The 15,500-nt window shown below is 46.8% G+C and overlaps 1 protein-coding gene across 1 annotated transcript in view; it reads left to right on the forward strand.

The window, feature by feature from the left end:
* The first annotated feature begins 3,923 nt into the window (after positions 1–3,923).
* LOC126100721 (fatty acyl-CoA reductase 1-like) overlaps positions 3,924–15,500 on the forward strand; it is a 175,131-nt gene continuing 163,554 nt past the window's right edge. The window contains exons 1-2 of the mRNA XM_049911340.1: positions 3,924–3,955; positions 4,189–4,384. Coding sequence (XP_049767297.1) covers positions 3,924–3,955; positions 4,189–4,384 — 228 coding nt within the window. The remainder of the gene's footprint in view (positions 3,956–4,188; positions 4,385–15,500) is intronic.

Here is a 15,500-nt window from a genome sequence, read left to right on the forward strand (position 1 = left end):
CTTGACTAGGACCACAAATTTAACCATCTACGAAAAACTGATCACACCAGTGCTTACATACGCCCCTGGAACTTGGACCCTGTCAACAAAGGACACCGAATCTGTGGTGTCACCGCCAGGCACCACACTTGCTAGGTGGTAGCCTATAAATCGGCCGCGGTCCGCTAGTATACGACGGACCCGCGTGTCGCCACTATCAGTGACTGCAGACCGAGCGCCGCCACACGGCAGGTGTAGAGAGACGTCCTAGCACTCGACCCAGTTGTACAGCCGACTTTGCTAGAGATGGTTCACTGACAAATTACGCTCTCATTTGCCGAGACGATAGTTAGCATACCCTTCAGCTACGTCATTTGCTACGACCTAGCAAGGCGCCATAATCATTTGCTATTTATCTTGTGATGCATGTACCGTCAGACCGATGTTCACCAATTATGGATTAAAGTTAAGTATCCCAACAGCTACGTATTATTTTTACTAGACTCAACTCCTTTAACTGTTCCAGACCTCACGCCAGCCTGCGTGAGCTTAAACGCGTGCCTTTCGGCTACCGGTCATAGTGGCTTGGCTGTCTTGCCAAGTCACAACAGAATCGATGGATGCATTCGAGAGAAGGATACTCAGGAGAATCATCGGCCCAGTTTGCGTAAGGGAAGATTGGACGAGGAGATACAGTCATAAGTTGTACAGCATCTACAAAGGTCAGCCTGTTAGAAGATTCGTGACGTCATCTAGACTGAGGTGGGCTGGACACGTGGACGGATGAATGGTACAGAAATCAAAAAAGATTTTACAAGGAAAGCCAGGTGGACAGAGAGGATGTGGTCGACCGAAAAGTAGAAGGGAGGACGGAATCTTAGAAGACCTTCGGAAGATGGGCTACAGAAATTGGGAAATGATAGAAAGGGACCGGGATAAACGGAAGCAGATAGTTGAACAGCCCAAGACTCATCATGAGTTGTGCAGCCACAGAAGAAGAAGAAGAAATCTTTCAACTAACCCACTGCTTGCTGGGTGGGAACTAGTCGATCGAATGTGACGGCAGGCGCGTATCTGTAGCAGCTCTCGAGACAGATAAGCCTCAAACGGTGTCCCGCGGCCAGACGTGACCACTTGCGGTGCGCCACAGCGAGCAAACCAGTGTGCCAGGGGGGTGGTGGCCACGGTGTCTGCCCAAGTACTGGACCCGGGGCGAGTTTCTGGCCGACGGGTAAGCCGACCCACCGCCGTCAACTCCTGGCTACAGCTTTCGGACCACGGAAGAGGTCCCACCAGATCAATAAGTAGGTGCATAAAAGGGGCTGTAGGTTGGGTGAATGTTCCCACAGGCGCGTACGCGTTTCTGCCAACCTTGCTGTTCTGCCACAGCCCAGCGGCGGGAATCGCGTCTTATTCCGGGCCATATCACGTATTTTGCCAGCAGTTTCGTCGAAGCCCTAACTCCGGGCTGTACTAAATTACGAAAGGTGCAGAAAACCTCTTTCCTGTGTCATGGTGGAATCTACGGACGAAATCTACCCTGTGATATACCACACCGTAAGGCAAGTCCTAGCCCTTTTACCTCTGCTTTGTCAAACACCAGACCATCAGCTTGATTAGCTAACAACTGGGCCAACTCAGAGTCTTCCTTTTGGTCAACCGCAGTTTTCTCCCAGCAGACTGCCTGGACTCTGGCGCAGCTACGTCGTAATCAGCCGCGACATCGCCCACGCCGCCTACGTGTCTCGTGCCTGTGGAGTCAGCTCTGCTGTGCACTGCCGGGGCGGCGCTAGGTCTGTCGTCTCGGAAAAGAATGCCGCAAGCGGTGCACGACCTGTGTAGACCGTCAAATGCTCACCCTCCAGGTATTCTTTGAAGAATTTAACCGCTGCGTGAATGGCTGGTAATTTACGGTCTGTAGCGCTTCATTTGCGCTGTGTTTCTGTCAACGGGCGGGGGGGAAAAAAACAACGGTTGCCAGTCGCCATTCGTCCTCTATCATCATGTCGCACCGACCCCATCCCGGCTCGCGTTGGCATCGATACCCAGTTGGACATCGTGAATAGGATGGTGTAATAGCACAGCTTCCGTCATAGTATCCTTAACTTCCTTACAGACCTCCAGTAGATTCTCGTTCCACGGTACCTTCTTGCTCTCTGAGGTGAACTTCCCGTTCGGAAGTACATTCACAGCAGCCTGTTTCGCAGATGCCTGTGGAAGATGGCGCCCGTAGGAATTAATCGTTCCCAAGAATCTTCGCAGTTCCACGAAAGTCCTCGAAATCGGGAAGTGCCGGCCGGAGTGGCCGAGCGGTTCTAGACGCTACAGTCTGGAACCGCGCGACCACTACGGTCGCAGGTTCGAATCCTGCCTCGGGCATGGATGTGTGTGATGTCCTTAGGTTAGTTAGGTTTAAGTAGTTCTAAGTTCTAAGTGACTGATGACCTCAGCTGTTAAGTCCGTAGTGCTCAGAGCCATTTGAACCATTTGAAATCGGGAAGTTACGGATGAGTTGTACGCTTTCAGGGTTTGGAGACAGACCTTTAGCGGAAACGAGGAACCCAAGAAACTGTACGCTCTCTTTCCCAAAAATGTACTTGTCTTCGTTAATTACCACCCCGAAGTCCTTAATCCTCTGGAAAAAGAATTCGTAGGTCCTTCTAAGGTTGTTCCATAGTGTCTGAGAAGACGAGAACGTCGTCAGTGTAACAAAACAGGAACGGAAACCCTGTCACAAGCTGGTGAATAAACCTTTACCACGGTTCTACTCCTTCGGCGGGGTTACCACTCTAGATGCTGTCTACCTTAAGTGAATAGAATTGACGGCGAGAAAATAAGCTCCATATTTAGAAGATAACTTAATATATTTACACTAAACCACAAATTACAAATACGGCGAGCTAGCGCCAACACACATCGAGAGTGAGCACCAGAAGAATAGAACAAAGAACGTATTTAAACACAAAGCGCACTGAAACATACCACAGCCGTCTAAGTCCACTGATCGACATCACTTTTCGTAAACTCATTCTGACACTAGATACGTAACATTTTGTTTGTGCGATGTGTCTACTGGGAGAGCCAACTACCAGTGAATTACTGTGACAAAAAGAGAGGGGTACGCACAGTGTAAATTCAGTTATCCTATCTCCAACTATCCGTATCGCCGATTATGCGAATGGCTTTGAGGAAAAATAAATTTGTACTGAATGACTAAAATTGTAGGTTTCCTTCTATAGTTGCTACAGTATACAGTACACTGTACGTTTCTTTATCGTTCTAAATTCAATCTGCAGCGAATATATTAAAGGATGAAACCCTACAGTGAACAATGAATACAGTACGCGCACTGTTGTACGCGCAGTATACGCAATGTTGTGTTGATGGTGCCCGTCATTCAGTGCGGCCTACATCAGTCACTTCAAAATGGTTCAAATGGCTCTCAGCACTATTCAGAGGCTTTGGCTGAAACAACATTAGCTTCTAAAAGAGAAACTGGTGCGCTGCCCATAAGGTTAGTGGTGACCGTGTTATCACGCTGAAGTGTGCTGACTCTACAGGAAGCCACAAAATGCCCCTTCTGTTAATAGGAAAATCCAAACACCCCGCGCTTTCAAAAATGTTGAACTTCCTATCTTTTACAAGAATCAATCAAACACCTGGATGGCTGATACTTTGTTACGATAATGGTACGATTCAATTGAAGTAAACAAATACCAGAAGGCAACATGGAAAGAAAGCATTAAGGTGATTCTAATTCTGGACAATGCTCCGACCCACCTCACAGAAAGCCATCCTGATACAGAAGATAGACTTTTCCAAATACTCTTCCTGCACTCAAGTGTAATGAGTTTGCTTGCAGCCAGTGGACCAACTGGCTACCGAAACTATGAAGCGACATCACAGAAGATAACATTTGAGGAAGCTTTTGACAGAAGGTGGAAATGGAGCAGGCATTGGGCCTCACTGCCAAAAAGTGAGTTTAAAAGACTGCTCTTACAGGTTGGCAGAAGCACGGAATTTGGTGAGAATAAAGAGATTGAAAAGAGCTTGGAGCAAATTGAAAGCCATTTCATGCAAAGATGAGATACAGCAAGACGAAGGCGAAAAGAAGAAGCGTGAAAGGAAAGAGAAGTGGCAGAGGACGAAACATCACCTGAGGACGTTAAGAAGGATTCTTTTGAAATTTTATAGACGTTCCGATTGCAGTGCAGAGGATATAGGCGTGTGGCTCGCTTGTGATTCTCGGAAACCTGGATTCCAAATTCTCAGTGACGCTGAAATCGTTCAGAGTGTGAGAGGAGAAACTCATGGCCAGCAGGACGACGTGGCCGCTGAACCAGATGCGCCATCGTCGGATGGTGAGGCGTTGCGAGTCTTGACGCTGCACTGTTACGGCACACGAGTAAGTGGTGGAAATTAGGGAATTTTTTATTAACACTCACCCACATTGCGACAGGCAGTTTCAAGTTATGCCGAAGGCGGAGGCAGGGGGCAAACCAGAATGTGGAAAGTGGCTCAGAGCGACGACACTGTCTGCCGAGTAAGGGCACGCATCCAGCAGAAGGGAGGCTGCGACAGACAGCGAGACGAGCGTATTCGGTAGCTCGTAAGGCATGTTACAGGGAACTGCATGTCTTTCATACGATCACAAAGGAGGGGGGGGGGGGGGGGTACCATGTAGCAGTTAACAGTCTGTTAAGTGAATATATCACAATAAGGCGGACACATTCAAGCCTTGGTCATACCTTCGCGCTAGCTCCTTTTAAATACCCCAACGGTCGCCTTGAGTTGACCTTTGGGATCGTTTGCATTCACAGTAGTAGCACTCGACTATGATACTGTAGTGAATTTACAGTGAAGATCCAAAGAAGCTGGCACACCTGCCTAATATCCAGTGGGGTCCCCGCGAGCCGCAACACGACGTGGCATGGCCGAGGCAAATGTCTGAATTAGTGTTTGGGGGGAATGACACCATGAATCCTGTGTTTAGAGTTTGTTCCTGGAGCTACTGTGTAGCTTTCTGGACGTGTGGGGTGTCGCATTGTCCTGCTGGAATAATCCAAGTCGGTCTGAATGCAAAATGGACACCAATGGATGCAGGTGATCAGACAGGATGCTTATGTACGTGTTACCTGTCAGTCGTATCTAGACGTATGAGGGTCCCATATCACTCAAAGTGCACACGCCTCACACCATTACAGAGCCTTCACCAGCTTGAACAGTCCCCTGCTGACATGCAGGATCCATGGATTCGTAAGGTTGTCTCCATACCCGTACACGACCATCCGCTCGATGCAATCTGAAACGAGACTCGTCCGACCAGGCAACATGTTTCCAGTCATCAACAGTCCAGTGTCGATGCTGATGCGCCCAGGCGGGGCTTAAAGCTTTGTGTCGTGCAGTCATCAACGGTATACGAATGGGCCTTTGGCTCCAAAAGCACATATGAGTGATGTTTCGTTGAATGGTTCGCACGATGACACTTGCTGATGGCCCAGAATTGAAATCTGCAGCGGTTTGCAGCACGTTTTGCGGCCGCATCGATGTCGGAGATTTGATGTTTTACCGGATTCCTGATATCCATGGTACACACGTGAAATGGTAGTACGGGAAAATTCCCACTTCATCGCTATCTCGGAGATGCTGAGTCCCATCTCTCGTGCGCCGACTGCAATACCACGTTCAAACTCACTTAAATCTTCATAACCTGCCATTGTAGGTGTAGTAACCGATGTAACATACTTCAACGCAAAAGGCAGCAACAGGACCTCTTGGAATCCACGTTCCTGATCAACACTCAATGGTCCTGAAACCTATCATGAATAGGAAGGAGACCAACCCACCACGATTGCCGATGTGAGATACATCGCGGGTGGATCAGCAAGGGCCATCTTGGAATTGGGAGTGGGAGCCAGTACACTGCAGCTGCCGCCTCGAAGCGGCCGCGCCTGCGCGCCGGCAACCCGCCGAGCAGCCAGGGTCGCTGACGTCACCTTCTGGGCGCGCAGACCGCTGAGCTGACTCGACGGACAGCCGAAGGAGCAACAGCCGAGGCTGGTGCGGAAGGACGACGACTTGTAAACATTGAGAATAAATCACTGAACGCTGATGATGTCTTACTGGCGTTGACGTTTCACAGGTACCCAACAGCGCAGGTGTGTCCCCTCGGCCCTCTGTAGCGCTAACACGGATGGAGTGGCAGCTTAAGAGTCACCGTACACAGCCAATCACCGTCAAGCGGATGAGAGACTTGGCTGCAAACGATTCAAGACAGCCGAACAACTGACTCTGACTGACTGACAGATATGTTCAAGAACCGACACTGTTCACAAGTGCAGAACTGAACAGAATCTAAACAACATTGTTTTGTAGTCATTAAATTAATATTACGCTAGTAGTTATACACAAATTTAGCTTTCCCTTTTTTAAATAAATGACCTGTTTTTACGATTTATCAAATTATCCGGATATTTTGTCATCCGGGACGGGTCCGGTAGCGAATAATTGGAGTTCTACTGTGAACTACATGCGAACAGTTGTCTCCGTTACTTTTTCAGTATCGTTCTCACTCCTGTGCCCGACTGGCGCAAGATGGTATAGTCTGTCTGTAAACTCAAGAGCGAGCAGTGCTTTTGGTGGGGGAAGCGGCCTTTCCCAGAAGAACCCTGCCACTGGCCTACAGGGGCACCCAAAATCAGTTGCCCGTTACCTGCCTAACGGTGTAGATCAGCGAGCAGTGATACGCGTCGTTCTGTTCGTGGGATTTTAATTGCCAGTGTCAGACAGTTAATTTTGTATGCTTACTGATATACTTCGGTATCCGGAAGTGATGGATAATCGCCCTGCATTGCAAGAAAATGTGCAGAATATGGAGAAGAGGAGGTATTTATGGAGTAACGAGCGTTCGATTGTCTGTAATGTTACAACATCATGTGTTAAAGAGGCGGCACAAAAGAACTGTGGGCTAATATTACCAGTCCCAATCAGAGGGCTTCAATTTATGCAAACGTCAGCCTCGCCACAATAGGACGCATAAGGAAGAAACGCGAAAAGAAACCGCGTGGTTTACTGGAACCGCCACGAAGGAAAACTGATAATTTTGGGAGGAAACTCTTCGTTATAGGCAGTTTCACAAAATCGGTCATTCGACAAACGATGGAGGACTTTCACATAAACCAAAAAATAATGACGACATTATGGACATTGCTTACTGCCGTCAAAAAAAAAATCTGTTTTCTTTGACAGAAAGATGTTTTACGTAGGAGACAGCGTAAAATGGGATTTACCTGGAAATTTCTAGCTTTCAATAGAAACATAAAGTAAGAACAAGGCTTAAATTCTACAGATTGATTGCACCATACGGGGTCCGTTTTGCGAATAGCAGTAGAGGGTACATACATTCACATGAACAGGCATTCGGTTCTGTATTTGTAGCAGAATCCTGACTTCCGTTCCTACATTAATATTACTTACTCTATAATGTTCTGTTTCGGAAGAAGCTATCGTCTTTTGGATTCATTATGGTCTTAACGCATTTGTCTAAAAATAAACGCTGCCAGGACGTATCTGTACACGGCGTCGACAAAGATTTAAAACGCGCGCCGCGGCAGGACCGGTACTAAGTCGTGAAACAGCCTGTAGAAGCGCCTCGTGACGTAGCTGGGTAGGCAGAGTGGGGACTCGCTCGCTCGCTCTTCAGTTTACCGACAGACTATATCACATAAAGCGAGTACGAAAAAAGTCAGCCAGAGCACTGGCCGACGCCTGTCAAACTGCTGCCTCGGGCATGGATGTGTGTGATGTCCTTAGGTTAGTTAGGTTTAAGGAGTTCTAAGTTCTAGGGGACTGGTGACCTCAGATGTTAAGTCCCATAGTGCTCAGAGCCATTTGAGCTATTTGGTACGAAGTGCGCTGCGTGTTTGGATGTGGAAATGATTAGCATTTCAGCGCAACAGTACAAAATAGGTGATACATAAAGAAATATTACGTAGCGTGTTTCTCATTCACATATCGGACTTCAGTGTTGGTTTTTGATGAGGAGATGGTAAGAAAGAGAAAACTCTACCAGCACGAATACGACGCCAGTGGGACCACGGCCTGCTCAGACTGCCGTTTATCTTTCGCCTTATTGCTGTTCACGGTAGCAAGGACCACACGACTGTCGTGCGAATACGGAATCGAAGGGTTCAGAAGGGCCATACTCAACGCAATGCTGGATCGCAATGGCTCCACGCGACTAGCGCGCGAGAGGAGAGACTCGGTGTTCGTTCGGCCATGCAGGATCGCACAGTCTTGAATCACGTCACATATCCTGCGTCAGGAAACAGGCTGCCGAGAGACTGACAGTTTGCGTACTCCGGCGTAGAGCTGTAATAGCTCGAAATGACTCTCCCTCTGGCCATCCAAGTTCAGTTCTATTGAGTGTCCAGCCACACTACTGGAGCCACTGCGGCCGTCACTAGCACTAGTGACCCGCTCACCCTAAAAGTTAAGTCGTGTCATTTCTCTACTACACTGGATAGGCTCAATAACTAAAGTTGTCTTACTTTCTGTCCTTCCTGGAGTTGCAATTTTAAGGGCTGGCATTGTATAATAAGAAAGAAATTTTTAGCTTTGTATTTTTTTAAGAAGTGGCTCAGAGGCTCACGTCTAAATTCCCAAGGAACAACGTCTGGACCACAAAACCACTATAAATATTGAAGAAACGCTTAAGGGTACAAATTCTGAAGCTAAGTTCGGGTGAGAAATTTCAGAATGCTTCCACAGTACATCGGGACTGAGATCAAGGTAACGCACAATTGCCATTACAAAAGTCAACGAATTATGGCGCGAGCTTAAAAATCACAATGTAATCAAATTAAGAACAAAACTAGAACAGAGCAGTTTCCCTTCTTCCTGTCACATACAAGCGGCAGTCAAATGGAAACGAGACATGGCAAAAAAACAAGTATCCTTTCTTTCAGGAGTGCTGGTTCTGCAAGGTTCGCAGGAGAGCTTCTGTAAAGTTTGGAAGGTAGGAGACGAGGTACTGGCAGAAGTAAATCTGTGAGTACCGGGCGTGAGTCGTGCTTGGGTAGCTCAGTTGGTAGAGCACTTGCCCGCGAGAGGCAAAGGTCTCGAGTTCGAGTCTCGGTCGGGCACACAGTTTTAATCTGCCAGGAAGTTTCAAATTGTTTATTATTTCAAAACTAGTCCGCTATAACTGTTAATAAGTTTATCGCACTAGGAGACAAGATGGTAAGTGCCTACATAGGAAGGCGCACTCTAAGATAAAAGACGACGCACCACGAAGTAGTTAGGCAAACTGCTCACAAACTTATATTCACAAAGGTATCGACGGAAAATGCAAAACTGTAAACTTTGGCGGCCGATGGATGACCGTGTAACGCTGCAGCGCACATCCACAGCGCAGCTGGGGAGGAGAGTAAGCAGGGCACATGTCGATAGCGGGGCGTTAAGTCTTTGCGACTGAGTTAGGCAGTAACTGTTCGTCGCAGACAGACACCTGAACAACATACGCATTTAAGAGATTACGTGTAGTTCGGTTCAAAGAAGCCGGTTAGAGTAACTGGAGAATCGCTCGACGTTTGAACAGGAGCGATGCCACTATTCGACGAAGCCGGTTAGAGTAACTGGAGAATCGCTCGACGTTTGAACAGGAGCGATGCCACTATTCGACGATGTTGGCAGGAATGGCTGAACTATGGCTGAATACAGTGTCAAGAAGGAAGCGTTCGCCATAGAGAGAACGAAAACGAAGACTGAGCAATCGTCGGAGAGGTACTCACAAGGGAACCTCCCCATCGCACCCCCCTCAGATTTAGTTATAAGTTGGCACAGTGGATACGCCTTGAAAAACTGAACACAGATCAATCGAGAAAACACAAAGAAGTTGTGTGGGACTATAAAAAAATAAGCAAAATATACAAACTGAGTAGTCCATGGGCAAAATAGGCAACATCAAGGATAGCGTGAGCACCGCAGCGTTGTGGTCCCGTGGTTAGCGTGACCAGCTGCGGAACGTAAGGTTCTTGGTTCGAATCTTCCCTCATGTGAAAAGTTTAATTTTTTTATATAATCAACTTCGCTCTCCAAAATTCCAGGACACGTTCAGATATGCTTGGACATACGCAGGATTTGACGGTCTACACACGGAAAAATTTGGAAACGTTAAAAACATGTTTTGACAGAGCACAGGGAAAACTGTGCGATTGTGAAACTGTTGCATTCATTTGTTGCAGTTTATGTGACAAACTCTTATGTTTTCATCACTTTTTTGCGAGTGATTATCACATCCACAAGAACCTAAGTCGGGCAAGGTAGAAGAATCTTTTTACCCATTCCTGTCATGTGACGCACATGCCGTCACCAGTGTCGTATAGAATATATCAGACGTGTATTCCTGTGGAGGAATCGGTTGACCCTTGCGATCAAATGTTTTCGGTTCCCATTGGAGAGGCACGTCCTTTCGTCTACTAATCGCACGGTTTTGCGGTGCGGTCGCAAAACACAGACACTAAACTTATTACAGTGAACAGAGACGTCAATGAACGAACGGACAGATCATAACTTTGCGGAAATAAAGAAAGTAAGATTTTCACTCGAGGGAAGACTTGAACCAAATACTTCTCACACCGCAACTGCTCACGCTAACCACGGGACCACGGCGTTCTTGACTTCAGGCTGTCCTTGATGTTGCCTATCTTGCGCATGGACAACTCAGTTTGTACATTTTACTGATTTTTTTCATAGTTCCACACAACTCCTTCCTGTTTTCTCGATTGATCTGTGTTCAGTTTTTCAAGGCCTATCCACTGTGCCAACTTATAACTAAATCTGAAGGGGGTGCGATAGGGAGGTTCCCTTGTCAGAGCCCCGGATTCATCATTATCATCGATCCGACGTACAACCGGTGCTTCAGTGAGTCACAAGGACGGTTAACAGAAAGAGGGCTGAGTTCACAGCTCCACTTGGGTCGACTGCTATTGACCTCTGTACACCAACTGGCCAGTCTGCATTCAACCTGACATCTCACTGAACAGAGTATAATTGGCTTCAGTGACGAATATCACTACGAATTCAGCCCCGATGACCAGTGAAGGCGTGTCCGGAGACGCCCTGGAAGACGGCGCCACACGAACTTCACCGTCGCCCGCCATACAGACTGACAACGAGGAATGATGGTCTGCGGCGCCATTTCCTTTCGCAGCAGGACTCCTTCCACTGTCATCCGCAACACCCTTACGGCGCAACTGTACGTCGACGATATTCTACGTCCCGTTTTGTTCCCCTTCGTGGCAAACCATCCTGGGTTTACATTTCAGCAAGACAATGCCCTTCTGCATTTCTACTACTTTTCTTCATCCTTGTCAAACGCTACCTTTGCCAGCGAGATCGCCGGATCTGCCTCCTATTGGGAACGTTTTGAGGATTTTGGGCAGGGCCCTCCAACCAGCTCGGGACTTTGACGAACTGACGCGCCAGTTAGACATATTTTGGCATGGCATCCCTCAGCAGCAGATGCAACTACTCTATCAATCAATGACAGCCCGCATGTCGTGGTGGTGCGGTAGCGTTCTCGCTTCCCACGCCCGAGTTCCCGGGTTCGATTCCCGGCGGGGTCAGGGATTTTCTCTGCCTCGTGATGGCTGGGTGTTGTGTGCTGTCCTTAGGTTAGTTAGGTTTAAGTAGTTCTAAGTTCTAGGGGACTGACGACCATAGATGTTAAGTCCCATAGTGCTCAGAGCCATTTGAACCTTTTTTTCAATCAATGACAAGCCAAGTAACTGCTTGCATAAGGCCCAGAAGTGGACCAACGCGTTATTGACTTCCTTAATTCATGAAGCTCTTTGACTTGAAGAAAACGTCCAATTTTTCTGAAATGTTAATGATTTGTACATGTACATCAACTCTACCGATTTCTGTCCTATTCAGATAATTCCTTCGTGGTTAGATTTATTTTCCTTTAGGGCGTATTTTGTCGTTGTCTGCGGAACCGTGATTGTACCTGTAAGTGCACCTCTTCGTCTGAAGCAAATCGACGGCCACGAATGTCTTCTTCCGGGCTCCAAAAATATGGAAATCCCACAGGGAGAGATTGCGACTGACGCATGGTCATCTGCTGCGTCGAGAGGACCCCCCTCATTGTCGCTGTGGTGAAACCATGACGGTGGCCCATATATTGTTGGAATGTCCTCTTTTAACCGCCCTCAGGCGAACTTTTAATCTCCTGGGTGATTTATCGTCTCTTTTAGGTGACGATGTCTCTATGGCAGATCGTGTTTTATGTTTTATTCGAGCAAGTGGCTTTTATGGGTCGCTCTAATTTTATTGCGTCACCCTCTTTTGTGCTGTATTTTTTACTTTGTTTTGTGTTGTAATTCGACTCCACCCTAATCTTTTAGGCTGGAGGTTTGAACGTGTTGCAGAGTGGCTGGCTCCTCCTATTATTTTCGTGATCAGCCAGCCACAGTCCTCTGCTGTGCAGTTTTAATTCCTTCTGCCTTTGTTCTCTATGTTGTTTTTGTTGCTGTGCTCCGTTTTCCGTGTTGTCTTACCATTGACCATGGGGCTTTTCTTCCCCCGGAATTTTTATTTTAGTGCTTCGCCTGACTGGTGGATGGTTTGACTGTGCTCTGTGTTTTTATGAAACAAGGGACCGATGACCTTTGCGGTTTGGTCCCTTTAATCTTTAAACCAACCAACCAACTGTGTGGAGGGAGTGTAAGGGGTCCCCAGCGACAGTTCTCCAGCGTGGTGGAAGCAACATTGGCAGCGTGTGTGCCGACACCGTCCTGCAACGGAACGATGGCGACCGTCAACCCGCTGCCCAGTGGCTTTCTGCTGGAACAGGGCGCCCCAGTGAACGCTCAGCGGTACTCCAACACTTTGCAAAAATTGAAGCGCGCCATCACGTGAGAGCGCCCGGGAATATTGGCGGATGGCATCATCCTGTGTTCGCCCACATCTTTCCACGGCTATTTCGACTATGCTGCAGTTTTTCTGGGCAGCCCGACACATCCTCTATACACTCTCGATCTCCTCCCATACGATTTCCATATTTTTGGAGCCCTCTGCGGATACAGGCAACAGCAAACATTTTTTCCCCATGAAGACGTTGACGGTCTTCTCTTACAGTGGCATAAATGAAATAACAGTTACGGCCACTGAAATAATAGTTTACTTTTCCGATATGTCTAGTTTTCATTTGACTGCCCCTCATACAAAGAATAACGGGTAACTCAACCGAAACACAAAAAATATTAACTACTGAATACTTTGTCAGGCAAAAGACCCGGGAAGAACTTCTGGTCTGCGGAAAGTCAAAGAGCCTACTCTGAGTTAATGAAAGTAATCTGAACAGAAAGGAAGGTTAAAAGAAAAGTATGAAATACCATTCGTTGTACATAGCTAGCTCCAGTGTGGTCGAAACGTAAATGATAAAAATTATTATTATTATAGTTTTCGTTATTTTGGCAGTATGCGATCTGGAGACACAGTTGGTGGTGGTGGTGGTGGTGGTGGTGTAAGTTCGTGTGGGCCCAAACTGCTGAGATCATCGGTCCCTAGGGTTACACGCTACTTAACCTAACTTCAAGTGACTTACGCTAAGGACGACACACACACCCGTGCCTGAGGGAGGAGTCGAACCTCCGACTGGGGCTGGCGTGCGAACTGAGGCAAGGCGCCCAAGACCGCGCGGCTACCCAGCGCGGCTTTAGAGACAGTTTGTGGTTTTTTTAACCGGTTTTTCCTTCTTCATCACGTGGCACAGTCCATCATCCAGTAATGGAGTCTTCTCACTCCCCGAATACGAGGCGCTTCTTTAACATCGTGCAGCAGACATTTGTTTATCTCGAATCCCTTAGCTCAGTTAATTTCCTTCTAGCGAGGCACTACAAATACCGATGAGACAGTTCGCAACAAGCATTCACTGCTAGGGTTTCGAAATTGTGTGTTCCTTGACTGGTTTCGGATGTTTACAAAAATCCATCCTCGAAAACTTGTACTGTAAACGTTCTGTGAGGATTGGGAAAGCGTCAGATATGCATAAAAAAGAATGGTTATATTAAACTTTGTTATTGCGACAATTTAACATATACTCAGTAATCTAATCCTCATCCAAATAAACTACGTCAAACGCCTAGCAATGTGCAATTGTTTAATGCTACACTGCAATGTAAGTAAGAACAATGAAATTGTTTGCCCTCGCCTACAGCAAATTTCTTCAACTTTTCTGTCGTTTAAAGAACCAACGTACGATACAAACTAAATGAGTAGTACTTTAAGAAGACAGGCATTTCAAATCGCAGTAAATGTCACTTGAACTTAACCAAATGCGTTTTATCTCGCAGAAACCGACGCAAAGAAAAGATTTGTCTGCCAGATATTAAGCTCTCGGCTTACAGTCCCTCAACCCCTCAAAAGGTCATGCACATTACATTCCATATGGAAGGAAACATTTTGCAGCTTTTGTCTGTGAGCATACTTTATTCTTTCTTTCTTGCATAATTGAGTGCTCACGAGCTCCACGCTCATGTGCAAAACTTCTGAAGGTCCATAAGCGTAACTGTCGACTGATTGCGACGGCGCCTTTACGTCGGAGCTGTCATAAACGGTATACGGCTCGAAGAGAACAGCGAGTGACACAAGATGTGGCTTGATCAGCTGAAAATATGTGCGCGTTACTGACTGAATTACAATGAAATGAACACCCTTAGCTGCTTACAGGCTTTGACATACGTCAACGGGGACAGATGAAAATGTGTGCCCCGACCGGGACTCGAACCCGGGATCTCCTGCTTACATGGCAGACGCTCTATCCATCTTAGCCACCGAGGACACACAGAATCGCACGACTGTAGGGATTTATCTCTGGCACGTCTCCCGCGAAACCCACATTCTCAACGTATTGTCCCGCACTACATTCGTAGTGCCGCCGCCCATTATACTCATTACTCGCGGCGCGTTGCCGATTCCCGTAAGAGTTCGGGCACTGTTTGTGCATTCGCACAGAAGAAGATGTTCCGAAAGAACAGATACCATCTTAGTATATATTTAATTACGATTTTTCTCAGGTATCTGTCTAAAACCCACTCACTTAGAAGTACAGAGTTTTATTTTCATGTTTGTCTTCCAACTGTTGCATAAATAGTAAGAGAGATAACCAAAGGTTTATCGGAGGGTTTACAACCATTTCGGAAGAATGTAGAACATATCATGTTCCAGTACATGGACGGCCAAAAATATTTACATTCTCTTCAGAAACAAATCTTTGTCCGGATCCAATGCGATTTCATGTTGTTTATTACGATTACAGTTGTTGATACGAAAATAATCTATTTAACTTAACGTTTTGTCTTAAGCTTAATTGACGCTTCGTGCCAGATTTCTCCCAAAACGATCATAATTAAGATTGTTCCTGCATTTCTAGTCAGAAAATGCAGAGCATTCAAGTATTTGTCTTGTCAGTCAATCGACATCCATCCTCGGTACTAAGGAATAAAACTCAAGCAAGT

The sequence above is a fragment of the Schistocerca cancellata genome, chromosome 9, assembly GCF_023864275.1.
Source record: "Schistocerca cancellata isolate TAMUIC-IGC-003103 chromosome 9, iqSchCanc2.1, whole genome shotgun sequence".
Classification (NCBI taxonomy): Eukaryota; Metazoa; Arthropoda; class Insecta; order Orthoptera; family Acrididae; genus Schistocerca; species Schistocerca cancellata.